Below are 25,328 nucleotides of genomic sequence, written 5' to 3'. Positions count from 1 at the left end.
TTTATAATATTTTCTTTTATTACAAGTTGCTGTAGGACTACAACCATTTTCATTGAAATAACAAGGAGCTGCGTTCAATAAACGCTTGATGCCCCCGGTGGCATCCTTGTCGATACAAAGCAACCTAAGTCAAAAACCAGGTCAAGGACAAGGTCAAACTGAGGTCAGGTGATGTTTGAAGATGAGGAATGTTCACAGGTTACATCTGTATTAGTATCAATTCGTTCTTGTAAGCGGTATTGATGCTAGACGAAACGGTCCCATTTGGTTAACCAAGAGATGGCCCATATAAAGCAACCTAAGTCCAAAATGAGGTCAAGGTCAAGATCAAACTGAGGTCAGGTGATGTCTGAAGATGAGGAATGGTCACAGGTTACATCTGCATAAGTATTAATTAATTCTAGTAAGGGGTATTGATGCTAGACGAAACGGTCCCATTTGGTTAACCTCGTACAGACGGACAAACGAACGAAGGGACGGATGGACAGGACAATCACTATATGCCTCCCGCATCAGTAGATGCCGGGGGCATAAAAATGTATGTATTGAGAAAAGAATACTTTCATTTTTTATAGCATGTTAAAGAAATGGCAATTTTTTTAATACAACAGTTTATGCAATATTACAGTACTGGACATGGATAAATAAATAAACATAATTAAAACAATCTATAAATGTAATTGTCATTACCCATGAAAGTGTAGACAGACAATTACACAATTCACTATACACTACCTAAATAAACAGATTGTTAAGTAAAAATATCACAGATTCTTTTACATAAAACCTTACATATAAAATGTATCTTTCAAGGAGATTCAAACTGTCATTTCAAATATGTAGGGCAAAAAGTTTCACATATTTCCTATCCTTTAAAAAGTCCTGTTTAATGATGTTATGTAAATAATATGCATCATGTTAAAATATAAATGCCATACACATTTCCTCCAATAAGACCTGTTTCACCTACTTTTACCAAATCACTCCTCTTACACAAACAATCTTGGACCTTCTTAGTTAAATTTAGCTATAACCCAAGTGTTAATACAACTACTGATACAAAATATACCATGATGGAATCTAACAATTTCCATTTTATCATTTTCTTACAGAAATACTTCTCTAATTCATTTGATCCAAACACTGATCAAAACAGGCTTCCTTCACAAGTGATCTTTCTATAATGGTTTCACAACTCGTGTAACTATACATCAGCACTTATTTTCTAGACAAGTTCATATTGTTTCCATGGCTACAAAGTCTTTTTGAAAAAAATAACATGAAAGTGACTACACTATTCAGATATCATTTTCATTTGCTATACAATATCAATGTTCAATATGGCTGCCATATAAAGAAAGCTTTTAGAGTGTTTAGCGCTATATTTCACTACTGTTCTGTAAATGTTGTGTATCACAATGCTCTGATCAACTCTCTACAGTCACCTGTAATGAAAAACACAAAAGCTCAGTTCTCATATTTGTTTTTATAAAAACTGTAGATAATTCTTACAACTTATGTTAAACATGCTCCATACCTACTTCCTGTGTGCTTAGCCAGTACTTCTGCCTATTTTGAGACCATAGTCAAATTTTGCTTTGACCAGGATTTATGAGCCATTTGCTCTACCCATACTCCTCTGGGTCTTCACTGCAAGTGACCATTTAAACATGTAACTCAAATATTACAATTATACTAATACCTCTTTCTTAAAGTAGTAAAGACAATGGACAATAAAAAACATGTTGAATGGATTTGACTTGGAGCATGTAAAGCCTTATTTGCATTTTTTAAATTCACTAAATAAAACTGAAATAATGAAGAACTGTATATTGAATTAAAAAAGAAATAAAATTAACAGAATTAGCTGTTTATTACAATACATAGTTACATACCGGTGCAGGCGTTTTTTGTGACAGACAGTAAGGTCCTATAACATTAAATGAGACTTCTTTCATATCAACAGGTTTATGTGACATGTCCGAGGAAAGAAGCAAGGCAAGGATTCCACGCTTTGTCAACTTCTGTAACTTAAACCTCTCCATCTCTGTATGCCTTATCTGAAACAAGTCATTATAAACACTTGTACAATACATGCAATGGATGTCTTCTTTGAAATGTGTTATTGCAAATATTTGCACAATACACCCAATTGTTAAGATCAGGTATTAAGTTCATATCTTTATTCTATGTCATAAATTATAAAATATACTTGACTTAATTTTTCAAAATGGGACAGTTGCCTAATGGCAGAATTTCTTTAAACTTTGTATAAAGACAGAATCAAGTTTAAGATGGAAATATGTATTAAAAATCATAGGTACCCGGCCAGGCTTGATCATGAATTATCTGCCCTTGAAAGTTGATTTTTTTCAGTATTTCCCCGACTTTCAAGGGCAAATAATTCATGATTAAGCCTGGGTACCTATGATTTTTAATACATATTTCTATTTTAAATTTGATTCTAGGTCTCAGCACTGAAGTCTTAGGTATGTGAACATAAATTAACTTAAAAAGCCTTATTGAGTAAAAATGGTTTAGTTAAAAGTAAAAACCCAGTAGAATTAGTTTGTACCCCAAATGTTTCACTGTAACCCAGTTTTTGGCATGGTGGGGTACACTGTACACCAATGTTTCCAAAGTAATTGCCATCACTGATTGTTAAGTGTGAGTATGAACTAAATCAGGTCATTAATGTGTGCTGTAGGCAATCTGCTTCACACCGACAGATAGACAGTTCAATTGCTGTATGCCTAGGGACACAAATACAGAACACTTTTCAATTAATAAATATTAACCATTGAAAAATAAATTTATTAGGCCATATTAACAAAACAATCATTTACCTCTTCAACTGTGAGGTCACCACTTTTGTATGCTGGCATTCTTGCTGAATGTAATAGAGGATAGACTGATTCACTTATCACTTTCTTAAATGTGTCCTTCATAAACTCTGCATCTCTCTGAAATCAAAATAACACAATTGTTTAATGTGCTGACACTAAAGCCATTCAAAAGAATTATGTCAATTAGAGGGTATCTTATGTAGGTTTTGTTCTTGCTTTTTAGGCACAATATAACTGACAACTAAATTAACAAGCATTATTTCAGAACTTACTACTTGCTGCAACATGAGAACACTTAAGTCTGTGAGTATTGAATAATCAAATAACTTAATATTTGTTTCTTGTCACACTGACACAAAATCAGATTATATAGCAACTTTCCAGCTTTGGTAGTGGAGGAAGACCCAGTAAGTCCCTCCCAGGGTTAAATTTGGAATGACAGACATCCCAGTAGTATAACCCACCATTTTTCAGCCATCATGGTCACTTTTTTATATAAAAGAATTCTACACCCAAAGCAAATTTTCAAATCTGAAGTGGTGAGAACCAAGTGATTCAATGTCTTACCATAACCACTCAACCACAAAGCCATTCAAATAAAATGAACAAGTCCCCGCATCTATAATATATACAGAGTGGATGAAGTGATCCAGTGTTAACACTGTACGAAACCAGTGGCGTGAGTTCCAGCCCCCTCTCCTCCTACTAAAATTACTAACAATAAGATAGGAGTCATGTCTATGGGTGCTTTACCCCAGGCATTCTAAAGAACCAGGAAAGCTTATGCAACAGGAGCATCTTCAGTATCTTGCACTATCCACCCATTAAAAATTACCTACAGGCCTCAGGAGGAGTCACCCATAAAGGTTACCAGTGGTGACTATAAATAAGCTTACATACAATCTATAGTACAATGTACATGTCTGTGGTGAATGAAAATGTTGATTAAACTAAATGCTCTTAAGCAAAAGCAAAATGCTTTTACTCTACGTTGTGGCATTTGCCTAATAATTAAATTTTCAATCAGTTTTTTTTTTTATAGTATGGAAAACAGTTGTTATATTACATGTTTTCAGTGAATGACATTGACGTGTTACTGTGAAATATATTTGGAATATATGCAATGAAATGGATAAAATTTAGTTAAAATCATTTAAAAGACATGTAATAAATTAAAAAAGAAAATTTGTTTGTTTTAAGATCAAAATATCTTTCACCTGTGAACACCTGAGATCTCACATTTTCATGAGAGAAAAAAGTTGCATCTGGCTCTGCTTGTGAAAAATATTTCAATGTAACTTTGAAACAAACAAACATCTATTTCTTCTAAAACACTTTCACCAAATCTACAATTAACATATTAAGTAAAGGCAGCAAAGCATGCAGGTAATATATCATGCATAATCCTGGGAAAAAATCTTCAGCAAAGTTTCTCAGACTGTCTTCCTGTCAGTAACAGTTTGTGTCCCTAGTTGTACAGGAGTTTGGAAACCAGTCTATAAACTTCAGGACCACTAATGGCATGAAAACAAGGGCTGTTGGAGGACAGCAATGCTCGACTATTCAACAGTCTTGTTAACTGAATGAATATTAAAGTCGAAAAAGGGGCATAATTTTGTAAAATTGCAAAACAGGGTTATGGAACCTATACAATGCATATCAGCTCATGACAATAGACAAATGACAAAGTTTCAATTCCCATTGGTGGGTACTGAGGTACCAGCTTACATATAAAACCTTAACCAAAATTTCTAAGTCGAAAAAAGGGACATAATTTCGTAAAAAAAGCAAAACAGGGTAATGGAACTTGTGCAATTTAAGTCAGATTATCACAGTGAATAAATGTGTGAAGTTTCAATCCATTCGCACAAATGGTTACTGAGATACCAGCTTACATACAAAAACTTAACCAAATCGGAACGCTAACACAGACGTGGACGCATGGGTGAGTCCAATAGCTGCACCTTTTCTTTGAATAGTCGAACTAACAATCCAAGACTGGTGTCGAAATTCAATTACATAATTATAAATCTGACTTTGGGAATCCATCATCTTTCTGTTTCTGAACCTAAGCTGATCTATGGCAAGGAAGCATTCTAAGTTTTATAATCTTGTAGACTTGCACCCGAGTCTGTTCAAACTACAGCATCAAATATCTGACAGAAACAAGCAGCATATGCTAAATTTATTTATCTAAAATAGAATGCTGCCTAGTGCTGCTTTTTTTTTTTCCCAGTAAAAACTTAATGTTATAGCATCCTGGTATGAGACAAGTAGAAGTAGGTACATAAAATTACTTAAGTAGATAAAATACTCTTTAGCGAAAAAGAAATTTGCACATTTATCCATAAACTAAATTGTGTTTAGATTATCCAGTCACTAAAAGTCCCTTTTTTGCAAAAAAAAAATGCTCAAATGTTTTGTACAAATTTTCAATGCAACAGTTTCTCAGTTTCAATAAAATGAAACAGCAAGCAACAAATAACTTTTAGTTCAAATATGTTTAATGGCTGGTTCTTTTCAAAGATTAAACAAAATAAGTATTAAATCTGGAAGTGAAAAACAAATTTTATTAACAGTGATATATCATGCAAGGAAATAAACATGTAATGTATGCAGGGGTGGGTGGAGTATGGGATAAACAAGTGTTTTAGATTGAAATTCAAATGGAAATAAAAACAATCCAAGATTGTGTAAAATGATTTTGTCATGTTTCGAGCAGTATGCAGAAATACTGATAATTTAAAACATGAGTTAGTCAAATCTGGCGGTCTACATGCAGGTGGAGGCACCTCAAACTTGACTTTCATGTAAAAAAAGTACTCAATTTCAATTAAATATATTAAAACTTCAACAAAATCAGTGTACACAAAAAGAAATTCTGTCCTTGCAAATGAAAACAGAAGCATTTTTTTTCTCTAAAAATTTCTTCTAAATCAATTAAGACACAATCTTTCAAAATTAATCAGTGGAGAAAATTCTTCTTACCGAATTCTAAATAAAAACAAACAAAATAAAACACAACATCAATATAACATGAAATACAATATACATATACATGAAAAACATTCTAAGACATGTGAACTGAATATTTTCATAAACTCATTTAGTTACATTCATGAATGCAAAAACATGCAGTATCTTGAGTAAGTTATAATATCTATACAAAGAAGAAACATGTTGATTTAAATGCAAATTACTGTTGAATCATCATCTTCATCATCATTTAATTTCATGGCATATCTACATGTAGTATTGTAGCATTTTAAAAAAAAAATTTTGCCTACTAGTCTGCTTGCAAACTCTGGCTGGGTTTCGATTCATTAAGTAAAGAATTTATTATGCTGCAGCAGAACTGCCAGTGATTATTTAAGTAGATTATGATTCTGCCAATCACTAGGAATACGGATTTTGTTCTTAAATTGACAGTAACATTAATGGTAATTTTCCAACAACATGCAATCATTCCTTGAAGTTCAATGTCAATATGATCAAGCTTATTCCATTACTGGAGGTCATGGTGACCCTGAACTTTGACCTGGGTTTGACAGCCTTCACCAACCCATTTACTGGTAGTATTATATAAACAAGAGGGCTATGATGGCCCTCGACCTTTTGAAGTATCCACTATATGCAGAAAGGAAATACTGTATACCAGTACATAAATTAAATGAAAAAGTGACTACGGTAACCATCTCTGGTGACCAGATTTTCAACAAACTAGAATGATTTGAAAAAATCTGGTAAACTTACAAACTGTCCTAGAGTGTTAAGAAGGTTTTTGTACAATTTAACCCAGTACCCTAGTTTTTGACCTCATGCACATTACTTTTCAACTTCATACAAACATTCTCCCAAAGATGTATGGTGATCAAGAAGAAAATGTGACCTCTGGAGCGCTGATAAGGCTTTTCTATGATCTGCATTAGTGGCTTAGATTAAGACCTTAGGTAAACCAGTTTCAAACTTGACCTAGATTTCAAGGAGACAAACATTCAGACAAGGCACCTTGTGTGGCTGCCTTTGCATGTAAAGTACTTTTGAACACAAAAAAGGGTGCTATATAAATCTGGTATACGAAGACTAGACAGAAAATGTGGCATCTAGAGTATTAACAAGGTTTTCCTATTAACTGACCTAGTGACCTCCTTTCTGAACCACGATGACCCAGTAAAGAATCTGTAAAAAATTTTATTGAGGGTAATATTCTGACAAAGTTTCCTAAAATTGGGCCAAACCTGCAACCTACAGTGTTAACAGTCAAATTATGACGATGGAACGTCAGACACAGGGCAATCAAATAGCTCCCTTGTGCACTGTATGCTCAGGCGAGGACGACGGAACGTCAGACACAGGGCAATCAAATAGCTCCCTTGAGCACTGTATGCTCAGGGGAGGACGACGGAATGTCAGACACAGGGCAATCAAATAGCTCCCTTGAGCACTGTATGCTCAGGCGAGGATGACGGAACGTCAGACACAGGGCAATCAAATAGCTCCCTTGTGCACTGTATGCTCAGGCTACCTAAGGAAGCATTTGCATTGTTTTTATCTAACGAAACTAACTAAAGCAAAATAATGAATAAAAAGTAACTACAGAACCCTTACACAGTAATAAAGACTTTGATTTCATTACAGCTTGAGCTTGAAAGTAATAAGGTGCAGGAGTATAAATTAGGTCCTATTTGCAGGTTATCTGAGCCCACCAAAGCTATGTAATAAAAATTGTAACACTTAAAGCAACACTAATTGCACAATTTACATGCTTTATATGACAGGGAATATTACATTTACAACATTCTAGCATAAGCTTATAATGTAAGACATTTACCCTTCGTGAATATGCAGAAAATATAGGGTTCTGAAAATGTGTGAATTTTTCTAATTATGATATACCTATACTGTATACATACAAATTTTCTACTGCTAAACTAATTCTCTAGTAATCATGACTTTATCATCAAAATCAAAATGCTTCAAATCAACACACAGCACAGCCACAGGAGCACAAAGGAACATAATAATTACAAGCTTACAAATATTTAGCAATGTAAATGATTATCAGCAATATCTAAATTGTCACCGGTTAAAATAGCTAAACAGTCACAAACAAACTAAAACACTTCAAATAGTAGCAGAGTAATGTTAAATTACATACCGTTTCAGCTCTCCTTATTCCCTTCAACTTTTCAATCCAGCTTTCCTGTAAACAAATACAAAATTAATAAGAAATATTAAACTTATCTAATGAAACTTTAGCAGTTACAAAATCATTTTTATTTTACATGACTGTAGTGAAAGTTCTCACAACTTAATTCAACTACATGATGACTACTCTGTGAATGTATTACCAGCACTGGTACCTTTGAAATCAGATACTACCTTATAGTGCCCTCTGGGTCTGAATTCACACAGCATTCATTTATTACGATTGTATGCCTATAGTTAGACATAATGTTCTGCATTTACATTGCTCTAAAAGTGAATGGTTTAGCAAAGAAAACTGATTATTTCAGTAAGATATAAAGATCATACCACTACACAGATCAGATATGATACAAAATGGATTATAAAACACTTTACATTTTTTGCTTAAGCAGTCCTTTGAGCATAAAACACACTATTTTGCTCAAACCAGAGTTGGTAATTTCAAACAACTGTGCCACTTATTCAGAATGGTTTAAACTTGTGATAATCTTTTTACCGGTAGTAAATGATAAAAATGAGTTTGTTTTAAAGATATGTAATCTATTTTAAAAATTTAATATAATACAAACCCTGAGTAACTTCATCATATCATGCTGGTCTGCAATGATGGGGAATGTTGCCAGCCATGGACTGTGTATTATCTCTGAAAACACAATTAACAAACAGTAAATTTCTATCATTCCTGCAGCACAAGATTGTTTTCCTAAAAGCTGAACAAATGGTAAGATAAGTTTTATATAAACTGGTAGTGGGCTTCTTTAAAATACTTGCAATATAACCTTTTCTCATATAGACAGAATATGATGTTACGTTACAGAACTTATCTGTCCATAAACATACTGTAAAAGTACATATTTTCGTTGGGTCAAAATTTTGAGATTTTAAAATTTTGAGTATGTTTTGCAATGTTTAATATTCGCAAAATTGTAAAAATGGTATCATACTTAAATCTGAATTATACTAATGGTGAATATTTATGAAAGGATTACTTTTTGTGAGATGTAGGGCCTCGTGAATATAGCGAAAATTGAACCCTCATGAAATTTTCTGCTTTTACAGTAAGCTTCACATAATTATTACCTGCAGACTCGAGATCCAGCCTGTCTCTCAATAAAGTATCAGCCAGTATCTGTCTGTAATAACTATACATCTGTAGCAGGGACGTGTTGCCTATCAATGTATCAGGCAGTGTGCTGTAAAAGTATTACAGAAGGTTTACTACATATATGCAATTTGGGAAACTTTTCTTTTGCAGTACAAAAAACTTCTAATTCTCACAAGTGACATGGATGGTTACATAAAATGATATACACAATGTACTAGTTTTGTTTACAGTTTGCAATTACCACATCTCCAAATGACACTATAAACAATAATTTAAATCCTATTTTCATATTGCCACTGAATAGTTCTTGAAATTATTTTAGCAACTGCACAGTTAAACTGCACACTTTTTTCCATTAAACAATACATTAAAAAAGAATCACTGATAATAAGAAAATATGTTTGCTTATCTTTAAATATGTCCAGCTTCTTTTATCTACAAATATTCTCAAACACATATGCAAATGGTTAGTAATATTTACATACCAGACTTATAGATTCCCTTTTCATGAAAATATGTTCATAGGTGGTTTACATTTGTCTTCATGTGAAATATTCATCAAAAAATACTGTTTTTTCTACTTACTCAATCAAATCCTTTTGTTCTTTCTTAGGTACAGAGAGTTTGACAGTAAGTCTTGGCTGTTTGTTTCCCGAGATCAGAGACATCAATGCATTAGTACTGGCTGAAATACAAACATCGTCAATACATTAGTACAGGGTAAAATACAAACATCGTCAATACATCAGTACTGGCTGAAATACAAACATCGTCAATACATTAGTACAGGGTGAAATACAAACATCGTCAATACATTAGTACAGGGTGAAATACAAACATCGTCAATACATTAGTACAGGGTGAAATACAAACATCTTCAATACATTAGTACTGGCTGAAATACAAACATCGTCAATACATTAGTACAGGGTGAAATACAAACATCGTCAATACATTAGTACAGGGTGAAATACAAACATCATCAATACATTAGTACAGGGTGAAATACAAACATCGTCAATACATTAGTACAGGGTGAAACACAAACATCGTCAATACATTAGTACAGGGTGAAACACAAACATCGTCAATACATTAGTACAGGGTGAAACACAAACATCATCAATACATTAGTACAGGGTGAAATACACATACAGAGAAATTTAGAATATCATATGTTTAACAAATAAATATCTAATGACATAAATGATAATAATTTGAAATTCTTTAACTTCAACACAGCATGATCACACTTACTAACAAAACAAACTAAATCAGTGTTTTATAAAAAATTTGGCATACAATAAAAAGAAATTTTCACCTGTGTATGTTGAATGAACATATAACTTCTTCAGTAAAAGGAAAAAGAATTATGTAATAAAAGTGTGACTCCAATTCCATATACACACAAAACAAACACAAAGCAAACACTGATGTCAAGAACAAGTTTACACATTTAAACCATTTGACGAAGCATGTAATGTGTGTCAAAATCTTTAAGAAAAACAATCTTGAAATGTGTGTCCACGTCAATTAACACCACTAACATCAATGTAATATAAACACATACAAAAGGAACCACACAATGGTGAAATAGAAAAAGTTCAAAAAAGCAAGTGAGATGGAAATATCTTAACTGAAAAAAAATTTAAGCAACCTACACTACTTTGCCTTTTTATCTGGATTACAGATGGACTCTTGAACAGTTGCCCATGATCTGGACCATACTCAACCATGGTTGACCATTGGTTTACCATTGGTCATATGACCTAAGGCTGACATTGATATCCATGGTTTAATCATTTTATACCAATCGGCACCAGTGTCAAACCATGTCCACAAACTGGACAAATATTAACTGGTTCCAAGACCAACTATGACATGTGTAGTATTATCATCACTGACAAGACACCCTATCCCCTCAACTTAAAGTTCATAATTATACATAATATTACTGGGACACTGTTATAATAATAAATACTTACATCCAAAACTACCTACTGACAGTACATAATGGAATCTTGTCAACTTAAGTTTATATAACATTTTAGTCAAATTTTTACCATAGTAAATATCACCAGCACTGTAACAATGGTATTTTGACTAAATTACAGAACTCTAAGGCTTATCTATGCAAAATATTAACTTTTTTTTTCCTTTTCACAACATCAAACTTTTAACAGTTAGAATTCTACAAATTATTCTTTTCCTGAGTATTATCCTTAAAGGTAGATTAAATATTCCTTTATTATTCCAAGTACCAGGTAACTTAGCTCTGCTTTCTTGCTGTTTACCTACAGAACAGGTGTTACACTTAGCAGCAAGAAACCACATTTTTATGCATAATGGGTTACTTTATGACTATCCAATGCCATACGACACATAAACCATGGTTACCATTGCTCATGATTGGTACCATGTTCGATCTTGGTCAATGCAAGTCTAACTGTGGTCAAGATGGGAAAATAAATGAACAAGGATGCCTGAAAGACAGCTACATCCCCCGCCACTGTTATGGATAGTGAAAGGGTTGATGGTATTGGGTGGAAGCATTATACATTTGAGTTGTGACCTTAACCTTGAGCTGGCATGAGTGAATTTCATATTCTGTCTCATTGTCTCCCTAAGGGCAATATTACAGCCAAGTCGTATCAAAATCCTTCGAGGGGTTTAGGAGATACAGAGCGAACACAAAATGGCGGGGGATTTACAAAACCATGGATAGCTATGGTCAAACAAGGTTCTGAACAATTAATCTGGGTATTGTAACCCTTGCAGACCAATTTCACTTTTTGTGGGGCTATCTGAATTTTGCTAGATACAATAAAAGAATCGCACTTTGTATGATTATGTGTAGCTTTATACATTAAGCTACAAAATGTTTATACCTCATAGCAGCATACATATTGTGTCTATGAAATTGCTTTTTCTTGCATTTGCATGCAAATATTCTAATGTTAGTTTTTAGACTTAATCAGTTTGGTGAAAGTGATAGTAAAACTTTTCATCTTCAAAACAGTCAATATTTTATACAGTATCATTTTAGTATTTAACTTATTTAACCATCAACTTTTAAATGAACTACCATCACCATAGCAATTTTATTTTTAAGAATTTGTTGTATTAAGTTTTGCAGTATGTTTATACCTGTTTAACACTGAAATACTTACTTCCACCTAGTAACATAAATCAAAATACAGAAATTCTAACATTAGTCAACATAGAAAAAATCAACAAGAACTATTACATTTAGGTATTTCAATAGACATTAATACAGTCTTCACTCTAATTCTTATGTGTCATAGTCACAAACTTTGACAAGGTAATTTGAAAATCAACATTGTTCCTGAAAAAAGCAGGTGTCATGTTTCAAATTTATAACACAGTTTTAAGCAAAATAGAACAGTAAAATGATTATTTCCAGTGAATGTTTAAAACCCGAGGAAAACAATCTCTAAATGTTCAAATTTATTATATACCTAAATAAATTCTGTCAAAAATACTGCTTGTATTTTACAAGTGAATAGGAACAGGCAGACAAAAATCTGTATTGTACCTTTTGTATTAAGGGGACGCATACTTTGAAATTAGAAAAAAGTGGGTGGGGTATGATAAAATTTCCCTGCAAAAAAGCACAAGGTTTTGGTACATGAAATGGATACTGTTTCAACTGTTATAAGTACACAAAGGATTGCTCACTAAAATAAAAATGAGAAAACTGAAACAAGAAAGTATTGTTGAATTACATAAGACTACTGTGTACATTCAAAGTCAACAATTAGACTTTTGGTGCGAAATAATAGTGCTTCCTTGTCCAAAACATTTTCAATGTCCTACAGATTCTAATTTAAAGAAAGAATGTGAAATATGGTCACTGTCTTGCTTTTCATTTCGCATATGTAAGCTAAAATACATTATTTAGATTTGTTTACTAAGTAGTGCATAAGAAAAGGTACGGTGGTCAAGGAATGCCACATTCCAAAACTAAAAGAGTATATTCCCCTTAATACATTAAACATTTATCGTTACAGAAGTCTAGTGGCTTACAATAAGGGCCTAGAAATGTTGCCATTATTAATGTTTAACTTGGTATTCATGAACTACAATGCACTTAAATATCAAAACACATTCAACAAACTTTGAAATGTATTGTCTTAAAAATCCCTAAAATAAGGTATGAAATTTGGTTGAGAGGTCCAATCAATGTGTATATGTGCAAAAGTAACATTTAATCTTGTTCACAAAAGTTACTAATACACAGCAGGCATGTCAATGATCAAAAACTGACGAATATACAATTATCCTCACTTTAATGTCATTTATAATTTGTCCTTGAATTCTCCACCATACTTTTCATAATTCTGTTTGCACGAGTTGCACGAGAATGCTGTCATTCACGTAAAAAATGGGGTCAAATAAGTTGTAAATGCAATATCATCTAAACGTAATTAATGGATTATGCAGTTCAAGATAAACTTTATCTCATAACGTAACGAACATGTATAATGTTTGTAACAACAACTTTACTTACACTGATTTAAGTAGCAGTCGGTCTATAAGTGATTTATTGATTTGTTATTGTTGTCAAAAAGTATAACGGAGTGCCTCAAACTGAAGCGGAAACCAGTTTGCTGCGCAAAGTAGTCCAATGTAAGTAATATTTTTTGACAAATGTCCACAGATATTAATAATTTTCTAATATTAAAGACGAATATCTGGATAGGATTCATTATTTGATAAAAAATAATAATCATCAACATGTTTTTTTGAAAATCGTACACGTGCTGACACCTCAGTTGTCTCCCGTTGTTTATTAGAGTTACCTTTCGTCCGGCGCAATAATACATTTGCAGTGAATCGCCGAGAAGTGTGAGGAAAATTAAAAACAATGTAAATAAACTAAATTAAACACCTTTTCAAGATGAATTTCAAGTGATCGTCATTATGCATTTAACCGCCTGACCTGTGTAGCATCTTAGATATCTGTTCTAAGGTATTTATTGTGTAGAATGTCATGTTATGCCCTGGCAATGCTAATCCCACTCTGATTTTTTTGTTTACATTTTTATCAATGAGAAATATGGCGTGCATCCCGAGCTGAAATGACGTGGCGTTCAATTTTTACATGTTTGAGCAAACCTGGTGTGTTAGAAAGAAAATCTCATCCTTCAACATTATTTGGAACACTGTTATTGTAAAAAACCTGTTTTTTCCTTATACAAAAGCTTAATATTTTGTGTTAAATGTACTTTCACAAAGACCTCTGTTTTCCTATTACATTCTTTAGTAACCAAATCCTTATCCACAAAATACTGAATATTAAGGTGTCCATCAGTATTATATCAGTTTAGGAATATGTTTTTTTATTTTCCCACCATCGATTTCTTGAATATGCACCCCTTCCGCATTTCTGTATGAACTGTGAATGTAGCAATATGCGTCCCCTTAATATGCATGACCTGACACAGTGCACACAAAAACTTCACTCATTTCTATTTTAACATCAACAAACATTAAAAATTTTGTTCCATAACAAAACAAATAGGCGGAGGTATATAGTAAAAGGGTCATTACAATAGTAGCTAGATCTAGGATTTTGTATTCAGCTCTAGTGGATTTTGCACTCAGCTCTTGTGCACTTCATGAGATCCGATATGACAAAATCCACTTGAGCTGAATACAGCATCCCAGATCGAGCTACTATTATAATAACCCTATTATATCAATTATTTACCATTATCTGACAGTGACTAAAATTAGTATTTCTGATAAATAAAGCTCTAAATCCATCCCTTCAAACTTATTACTCTATCAATAAGAGCAACTTATCTCAAAAGTTTTAACTACTAACTGCCAAAATGCTCCATATCAAAACGTATACAAGAATCTTAAATACTTTATACAAAAGATATGACTACACTACAAGTTCATCGTAAATACAGAAATAAGGGATAAAAGAAGCTTTTAAAAAGAATGATAATTTATTAAAGTAATGATGACTTACTTCTTCTGCTGATACTAGGGTCCACCTCCACACCTTTCTCGTAAGGTGTACCTCCGTTCATATACAGATCATATGTCCTACAAGATAAACCATTCACTTCAAGGTAACTGGCATCATAGTACAGAGACACTTTAATTATATGTACATTGTAATTGCATATGAAGCAAAATGCACCAGTAATTAGCTTGTCATTCAATCTTTTCAGGAATAATAATATCTGTCATGTGTTTACGAATCGGATAGAAATATCCGTCCTGAGGGCACCTGCGCATTGGGCAATAATGAGGCTTGCCGAATTACCGCCCATGCGCAGGTGGCCGAGGGACGGATATTTCCATCCAAATTGTAAACACAGGACTGATATTTTTTCTTGCATATCGTATACATGCTAGCATTTTATTCTGGCAGATTATTTTTCTTGCATACCGTATTTTACAAAAGGTAGAAATAGTTTCTTTTTAGCACTATAATCTATTTCTTATGGTGGAGAATGAACACAAAGTGCGGGAAATTAACGTCCGTAAGCAGAAGTGACGTCATGATGTTTTGCGTTACGCACAATAACAAAGTTCCACTTTAGTTTTATCGTTTGTAGCATAACGTTATGTTCTTACGGTAAACTAACGTATTTTGAATCAAGAAATATACTATAAGGAACGGAGAGAAACTATCAAGGTACCTGCTTTTTTCGTATTTTACATCAACAATATATTATCAGTGCATGAACCACTAGTTGTCATTAACAGCACGAGAGTCATCTGGCATGGGGGGTGTCAGATGGGTTTTGCCGGCATGGGTAAAATCACCGGAAACGCCAGTCCGATGTGCAAGAAAGGCAATTAAAGAATAGAATATATCACTAGAAAAATCAGTACTGTGAAATTTTTGTCTAAAACAGATAAAGGTTGAGGAGATGCAGAGACAAAATTTTGTGGCTCAAAAACTGAATCTCCAAGCAGATTTTAAGTACAGTAATCATAGGGCCATAACTCACTAAACAAGAGGGCCATGAAGGCCCTGTATCGCTCACCTGACCTATTGACCTAAAGATCAACAAGCAAATTCGATGAATTGAATCCCCCGCCGAAAGGGTCAGAGTTTGAGGAACGGCAAAAAAATATATCCAGCAAAAGTTAAAAATGTTACCAAGAAGCAAATAATTTCATTAGTCAAAATCAAATTAAAAGAAAATGAATGGTTTTTTTTGGGGGGGGCTGGGGTGGGGGGGGGGGGGTGGGGTGAGGATACAACAGTTTACATGTTGATTATAAATATTGATAGAAAATGAAAAATGAAAAAAAAAATAAAAAAATTTTAAAAAAGGGGGGGGGGGGGGGGGGGGGGGAAACCAGGTGTAGGTACACAAACATCACATGTTTATAATAAATTTTAAATGGAAAAGAATAAAAGAAGTTAATGAAATTCCCCAAATTGGTTGGTTTTTTATGTACAGATCTGTGGATTTTTAAACCAATTAAAGGGCAATAACTATATGGAAAATTGACCAATCGAAAAAAAACTTGAAGGGCATCGTCGCAGTATCTTGGTTCATGTCTGTTTCAAGTTTGATGAAATTCTACCTGCTATTACTGAGAAATGGCTGCAGACGGACATTTTTCATTAAATCAAGGGCAATAACTTGACGGAAATTGACCCATCAAAAAAAAAAACTTGATGGGCATCAGCACAGTATCTTGGTTCATGTCTATTTCAAATTTGATGAAATTCTACCTGTTAGTTACTGAGAAATGGGGTGCAGACAGACATTTTTTATTAAATCAAGGGCAATAACTCTGAGGGAAATTGACCAATCAAAAAAAAAATTGATGGCATCATCGCAGTATGTTGGGTTTATGTTTATTTCAAGTTTCATGAAAATTTCTACCAAGTAGTTACTGAGAAATGGCTGCGGACAAACAGACGGACGGACGGACTGACGGACGGACAACGCCATTTCAATACCCCCCTCCCGATTTCATCGGCGGGGGATAACAAGATTAACATTCTGACCAAGTTTCATTAAGATACGGTCATAAATGTGGCCTCTAGATTGTAAACTCACTTTTCCTTTGATTTGACCTGGTGACCTAGTTTTTGACCCAACATGACCCAGATTCAAACTGGACCTTGAGATCATCAAGATTACCATTCTGACCAAGTTTCATGAAGATACAGTCATAAATGTGGCCTTTACAGTGTTAACAAGCTTTTCCTTTGATTTGACTCGGTGAACTATTTTTTGACCCCCACCTGACCCAGATTTGAAAATGACTTATAAATCATCAAGATTAACATTCTGACCAAGTTTCATTAAGATATGGTCATAAATGTGATCCTACATAACCAAGATTCGAACTTGACCTTGAGATCATCAAGATTACCATTCTGACCAAGTTTCATGAAGATACATCATAAATGTGGCCTCTACAGATATAACAAGCTTTTCCTTTGATTTGACCTGGTGACCTAGTTTTTGATCCCACATGACCCAGGTTCAAAACTGACCTAAAGATCATCAAGATTAACATTCTGACTCAGTTTCATGAAGATAGAGTCATAAATGTGGCCTCTAGAGTGTTAACAAGCTTTTCCTTTGATTTGACCTAGTGACCTAGTTTTTTATCCGACCTGACCCAGATTTGAAAGTGATCTAAAGATAATCAAGATTAACACTCTGACTAAGTTTCATGACCATACAGTCATAAATGTGGCCTCTAGAGTGTTAACAAGCTTTTCCTTTGATTTGACTTGGTGACCTAGTTTTTGATCCTACATAACCCAGATTCATACTGGACTTTGAGATCATCAAGATTAACATCCTGACCAAGTTTCATGAAGATACAGTCATAAATATGGCCTCTACATTGTTAACAAGCTTTCCCTTTGATCTGACCTGGTGACCTAGTTTTTGACCCCTGATGACCCAATATCGAACCCGTCCAAGATTTTATTGAGGGTAACATTCTGACCAAGTTTCATTAAGATTGGGCCAAAATTGTGACCTCTAGAGTGTTAATAAGCTTTTCCTTTGATTTGACCTGGTGACCTAGTTTTTAACCCCAGATGACCCAATCTCGAATTTGTCGAAGATTTTATTAAGGGTAACACTCTGACCAAGTTTCATTAAGATTGGGCCAAAATTGTGACCTCTAGAGTGTTAACAAGTTTTTCCTTTGATTTCACCTGGTGACCTAGTTTTTGAACCCAGATGACCCAATATCAAACTCATCCAAGATTTTATTGAGGGTAACATTCTGACAAAGTTTCATTAAGATTGGCTCAAAATTGTGACCTCTAGAGTGCTAACAGTCAAATTGTTGATGACGACGACGGATGACTGACGACAGACGACGGACACAGGGCGATCACAAAAGCTCACCTTTGAGCACTTTGTGCTCAGGTGAGCTAAAAACAGCTGTTTGTAAAACATGTATTTCCCCCATGATAGCATGTCCCATTATCAGTCCTGTATTCACTATGACCTTGACCTTCTAACCCCAAAACAATATGGGTTATCTACTTCATAAGCTCAATTATGCTATCAAATTTGAAAATACTGAGATAAGTGGTTCTCAAGTTATTGAGCTGAAACAAATTTCAAGGTTCAGGCCCCTTTGACCCTCCCCCCCCCCCACCACTCCCCCAACCCACTTCCAAAAAATAAGAGGTTATCTACTTCATAAACCCAATCATGCTACCAAGTTTAAATGCTCTGAGTCAAGTGGCTCTCAAGTTATTGCAGGGTAATGGTATGCTCTTCAGACAGAAGGATCAACCGACATATGCAAAGCAATATACTCGCCATTCTTCGAATGGGGCATAGAAAAAGTTCAACTATCAAACCTGTAACACATGCAGCTAAGCTTGGAACTGATCATTCCTATGAATCTATGTAGTATAGGAGAATCAGCAGTCTAGATAAATTTTATTATGATAAAGGCCTTTAAGGAGCCCTAACTCAAAACATATAATCTCATAAGAACATAACAGGGATTTACACAATTAGAGCACATATCCATCATTGCTATATAGTTGGACTCTCTGACTGACTTTTATGTAGACTTCATGTATAACAAGAATTTGTAACAGAGTTACCAGCGTCCCACACCTAAGGACATTTATCACAAAACATACTGCATGCAAATACAGCATCTTCTAAATAATAGGGCAACATACTAACAATGTAACTATGTAAGTTATAACTTTATAGCATATATTTCATGAAGACATTATGAAGTTTGAAAATGTCTGGAAATCTACAATTATAGGTGAATGCTTTTAAATGCTAATAAATTATCTTTAGTTTAAAGATTTAATTTGATATTATTTTTAAACTGGTAAGGAAAAATAAATAAGAGGGTCATGATGACCCTGGATCGCTCACCTGAGTAATATGAGCTACATGTTTCAAATGTCAAACTGATGCTAAAATATTAAGAAGAGGGCCATGAAGGCCCTGAATCGCTCACCTGACCTATTGACCTAAAGATTATCAAGATTAACATTCTGACTAAGTTTCATTAAGATATGGTCATAAATGTGGCCTCTAAAGTGTTAAGTAGCTTTTCCTTTGATTTGACCCAGTGACCTAGTTTTTGACCCCACATGACCCAGATTCAAACTGGACCTAAAGATCATCAAGATTCACATTCTGACTAAGTTTCATGACCATACAGTCATAAATGTGGCCTCTAGAGTGTTAACAAGCTTTTCCTTTGATTTTACCCGGTGACCTAGTTTTTGAACCCACATGACCCAGTCATCAAGATCAATATTCGGATCAAGTTTCATTAAGTTTGGGCCAAAATTGTGACCTCTATAGTGTTAACAAGCTTTACATTTGATTTGACCTGGTGACCTAGTTTTTGACCCAAGATGACCCAAAATCAAACTCATCCAAGATTTTATTGAGAGTTACATTCTGACCAAGTTTCATTAAGATTGGGCCAAAATTGTGACCTCCAGGCTGTTAACAGTCAAATTGTTGACGACAACGGACCACTGACAGACGACTGACAGACGACGACGGATGACGGACACAGGGTGATCACAAAAGCTCACCTTTGAGCAATTTGTGCTCAGCCGAGATAAAAAAGTAGGTCACACTCATGGTCACTGAAAGTCAGTGTTAAGATCAGTGTGCAAAACTGTATAATATGTTATCCAAATTTCAAGGCTGTATCTTAAAAAACAAGAAAGTAGGTCAGTAGGTCAAGGTCACAGTCAAGTGACCCCTAATTAATTAAACAGTCTAGGAAATATGATCAGATAATTTTTTAAGTATTTTTTCCTATAAAACTCAAATACAAGTGACCCCCGGGGTGGGGCTTCTTTTCACCCCAGCGGCATAATTTGAACAATCTTGTTAGAGAACCACTAGGCAATGCTACATACCAAATATCAAATGCCTAGGCCTTGAACTTTCAGACAAGAAGATTTTCAATTTTTTTTCCTATAGAAGTCTATGTAAAACTTGGGACCCCAGGGCAGAGCCTCTTTTCACCCCAGGGGCATAATTTGAACAATTTTGGTAGAGGACCATTAGGCAATGCAACACACTAAATATCAAAAGCCTATGCCTTGCAGTTTCAGGCAAGAAGATTTTTAAAGTTTTTTTCCTATATAAGTCTATGTAAAACTTGGGACTCCCCCTGGGTGGGGCCTCTTTTCACCTCAGGGGCATAATTTGAATAATCTTGGTAGAGGACCACTAGGCAATGCAAACATACCAAATATCAAAAGCCTAGGTCTTGTGGTTTCAGACAAGAAGATTTTTTAAGTTTTTTCCTATATAAGTTTATGTAAAACTTGTTACCACTGGGGCGGGGCCTCTTTTCACCCCAGGGTAATAATTTGAACAATTTAGTAGAGGACCACAAGGCAATGGTACATACCAAATATCAAAGGCCTAGGTCTTGTTGTTTCAGACAAGAAGATTTTTAAAGTTTTTTCCTATATAAGTCAATGTAAAACTTGGGACCCCAGGGGTGGGGCCTCTTTTCACCTCAGGGGCATAATTTGAACAATCTTCATAGAGGACCATTAGATGATGTCACATGCCAAATATCAAGGCTCTATGCCTTACAGTTTTGGACAAGAAGATTTTTTAAGTTTTTCATTTCGGTTGCCATGGCAACCAGAGTTCTGTGTGGAATTCAATTCTTTGAACAACTTTTGAAGGGGACCACCCAAGGAACATCCAGGCCAAGTTTCATCAACTTCCACCAAATGGTTTCAGAGGAGATGTTGTTTAAAGGAAAGTGTGGACGGACGGACGATGGATAATCGTTAGCTTTCTTCTATGTTAGCCTATATCATATATACATGTCACACACATTTTTGAACCTAGGGCAATAATTTGAACAATCTTCTAGCTATTACGGATCCAGAAAAGACGATTTTCGAAGTTTCTTATATACAAGTCTATAGTAAGAACATGTCACACACAGGGGCGTGGCCATTTTTGACCTTAAGGCAATAAATTGGACCAATCTGACTAAAGTACATCTCCTATTACGCTACGCATAGGATCTGAAAACGACCTATTCATTGCCTCGTTCTGATGGCCCTTTCACTAGCCAATCAGAGCCTAGCTTACAACATCTTGCAAATCTACCTCTAGCATTGACTTTTGATATTTACAATCCTTATGTCGTAATGTATCAGATAGCCGGTTAGCTCAGTCGGTAGGCCACTTGCTTTGTAAGCGAGGGGTCCCGGGTTCGAGTCCTGGAATAACTGCATATTTTTTCTTGCTCTTTGACAATCGAACAAGTCGCCTGATTGGATAACATAACAAGAGCACCGCCTTGCGGGTGCTGACGCTCATCTGATTTTTTTTGTATAATAGAAATATTGTCCTACCCATGATTTTCTAAGTCTAAAAAGGGTCATCACTCTTGCAAAAAGCAGGATAGAGTTATGTTTCTTGATGTACAGTGTCCACTTATGATGGTGAAAAACTGTTGCAAGTTTTAAAGCAATAGCTTTGATAGTTTATGAGAAAAGTTGACTTAAACATAATATTCAACCAAGAAAATGATTTTTCTAAGTCCAAAAGGGGCAATAATTATTGCAAAAAGCAGGATGGAGTTATGTTGCTTGCTGAACAGGGTCAGCTTATGATGGTGAACAAGAGTTGCAAGTTTTAAAGCAATAGCTTTGATAGTTTAAGAGAAAAAGTTGACCTAAACATAAAACTTAACCAAGAAATCTGATATTTTCTAAGTCCAAAAGGGGCCATAAATCTTGCAAAAAGCAGGATGGAGTTATGTTTCTTGCTGTACAGGGTCAGCTTATGATGGTGAACAAGTGTTGCAAGTTTTAAAGGAATAGCTTTGATAGTTTAGGATAAAGCTGACCTAAACATAAAACTTAACCAAGAAAACTGATTTTCTAAGTCCAAAAGGGGCAATAATTCTTGCAAAAAGCAAGATGGAGTTATGTTTCTTGATGTACAGGGTCTGCTTATGATGGTGAACAAGTATTCCAAGTTTCAAAGCAAAAGCTTTGACAGTTTAGGAGAAAAGTTAACCTAAACATAAAACTTAACCAAGAAATCTGATATTTTCTAAGTACAAAAGGGGCCATAAATCTTGCAAAAAGCAAGATGGAGTTATGTTTCTTGCTATACAGGGTCAGCTTATGATGGTGAACAAGTATTCCAAGTTTCAAAGCAATAGCTTTGATAGTTTAGGAGAAAAGCTGACCTAAACATAAAACTTAACCAGGCAACGCCGACGCAGACGCCGACGCCGACAACCGCTCAAGTGATGACAATAACTCATCATTTTTTTTCAAAAAATCAGATGAGCTAAAAATAGCAATAATGGAAATCCAAAATATACAGAAGACGAATGTGAATGGGTCGTTCTCAGATCTTCGTTTAGAAGATCAAGTACTTTAGTCAGATTGTAAATTGGACAATAAGGGTAGTCAAAGCCTTATATCACATTGCCAAATATCAAAGCTCTAGAGAAGATTTTTAAAGTCTGATAGCTAAAAAACCTATTTTTAACCAAAAATACCCATATGTTCAATGAACCAGAACCATTTGAACAACTTTGAAAGAGAGCTACCCAGAGATCATTTGTGTAAAGTTTCATCAAAATCCATTCAGTGGTTTTGGGGATGTTGTTTAAAGAAATTGTTGATGAAAAGTGACCACACCCTCTGGCGGCCATGTTTTTTTTGACAAATTAGAAAAAATTGAACAATATCTGTAGGTCACACAAGGACAATTGGTCTGAAATTATTTTAAAACAGGGCTAGCAGTTTTCATACAAGAAGATTTTCTAAGTTTCTACTACATATATATATAGGGAAAAGTGACCACGCCCCCCCCCCCCCCCCCCCCCCCCCCCCCCCACTGGCAGCAATGTTTTTTGACGAATCGGAATAATCAGAACAATCTTGGTAGAGGGCTGAACAAGGACCATTTGTTTAAAATCATTTTCAAATCAGGCTAGCAGTTTTATACAAGAAGATTTTTAAAGTTTCCACTATATACATATAGGGAAAAGTGACCACGCCTTCTAGAGGGCATGTTTTTTGACAAATCAAAATAATTTGAATACTCTTGGTAGAGGGTCACACAAGGGCCACTTGTGTAAAATTATTTAAACAAGAGGACTATGATGGTCCTGAATCGCTCACCTGTCCCTACATGAACTGAGTATGACGTCGTTTTTTCTATTATTTGACATAGTGACCTAGTTTTTGAGCTCATGTGACCTAGTTCTGAACTTGACCTAGATATCATCAAGATAAAAATTCTGACCAATTTTTATGAAGATCCATTGAAAAATATGGCCTCTAGAGAGGTCACAAGGTTTTGCTATTATTTTACATAATGACCTAGTTTTTAAAGGCATGTGCCCCAGTTTTGTACTTGACCTAGATATCATCAAGGTGAACATTCTCACAAATTTTCATGAAGATATCATGAAAAATATGGCCTTCAGAAAGGTCACAAGGTTTTTCTATTTTTAGACCTACTGACCTAGTTTTTGACGGCAGTTGACCCAGTTTCGAACTAAACCTAGATATTATCAAGGTGAACTCTTGTCAATTTTCATGAAGATCCATTGAAAAATATGGCCTCTACAGAGGTCAAAAGGTTTTCCTATGTTTAGACCTAGTGACCTAGTTTTTGACCGCAGTTGACCCGGTTTCAAACTTGACCTAGATATCATCAAGATGAACATTCAGATCAAATTCCAAACAGATCCCACGAAAAATATGGCCTCTAGAGTGGTCACAAGGTTTTTCTATTATTTGACCTACTGACCTAGTTTTTAACCGCATGTGACCCAGTTTCAAACTTGACCTAGATATTATCAAGATGAACATTCTGACCAATTTTCATGCAGATCCCATGAAAAATATGACCTCTAGAGAGGTCACAAGGCTTTTCTATTATTTGACCTACTGACCTAGTTTTTGACTGCAGTTGACCCAGTTTCGAACTTGACCTAGATATTATCAAGATGAACATTTTGACCAATTTTCATGCAGATCCCAAGAAAAATATGACCTCTAGAGAGGTCACAAGGATTTTCTATTATTTGACCTTCTGACCTAGTTTTGACCACAGTTGACCCTGTTTCAAACCTGACCTAGATATCATCAAGGTGAACATTCTCACCAATTTTCATGAAGATCCACTGAAAAATATGGCCTCTAGAGAGGTCACAAGGTTTTTCTATTTTTAGACCTACTGACCTAGTTTTTGACCGCATATGACCCAGTTTTAAACTTGACTTAGATATTATCAAGGTGAACATTCTGACCAATTTTCATGCAGATCCCATGAAAAATATGAGAGGTCACAAGGTTTATCTATTATTTGACCTACTGACCTAGTTTTGGACCGGACGTGACCCAGTTTCAAACTTGACTTAGATATTATCAAGATGAACATTCTGACCAATTTTCATGCAGATCCCATGAAAAATATGACCTCTAGAGAGGTCACAAGGATTTTCTATTATTTGACCTACTGACCTAGTTTTTGACCGCAGTTGACCCAGTTTCAAACTTGACCTAGATATCATCAAGATGAACATTCTGATCAATTTTCATGCAGATCCCATGAAAAATCGGCCTCTACAGAGGTCACAAGGCTTTTCTATTATTTGATCTACTGACCTAGTTTTGGACTGGA

General features: G+C 34.8%; 1 protein-coding gene across 2 annotated transcripts in view; it reads right to left on the bottom strand.

The window, feature by feature from the left end:
• Positions 1–25,328, bottom strand: part of LOC123544889 (nephrocystin-1-like) — a 40,321-nt gene continuing 14,993 nt past the window's right edge. The window contains exons 4-12 of one of the 2 annotated variants that reach the window (XM_053540862.1): positions 15,164–15,240; positions 9,745–9,844; positions 9,135–9,247; positions 8,624–8,697; positions 8,005–8,049; positions 7,678–7,707; positions 2,847–2,963; positions 1,896–2,060; positions 1–1,445 (exon numbers count right to left, since the gene is read on the bottom strand). In XM_053540862.1, the coding sequence (XP_053396837.1) occupies positions 1,428–1,445; positions 1,896–2,060; positions 2,847–2,963; positions 7,678–7,707; positions 8,005–8,049; positions 8,624–8,697; positions 9,135–9,247; positions 9,745–9,844; positions 15,164–15,240 (739 nt within the window). In that variant the 3' untranslated portion in view covers positions 1–1,427. The remainder of the gene's footprint in view (positions 1,446–1,895; positions 2,061–2,846; positions 2,964–7,677; positions 7,708–8,004; positions 8,050–8,623; positions 8,698–9,134; positions 9,248–9,744; positions 9,845–15,163; positions 15,241–25,328) is intronic. The other variant, XM_053540864.1, reaches the window with a different exon arrangement.

This window comes from Mercenaria mercenaria, chromosome 1 (assembly GCF_021730395.1).
Source record: "Mercenaria mercenaria strain notata chromosome 1, MADL_Memer_1, whole genome shotgun sequence".
Lineage (NCBI taxonomy): Eukaryota > Metazoa > Mollusca > Bivalvia > Venerida > Veneridae > Mercenaria > Mercenaria mercenaria.
The sequence above is the reverse complement of the archived record's forward strand: the minus strand, read 5'-3'. Positions and strand labels throughout refer to the sequence as shown.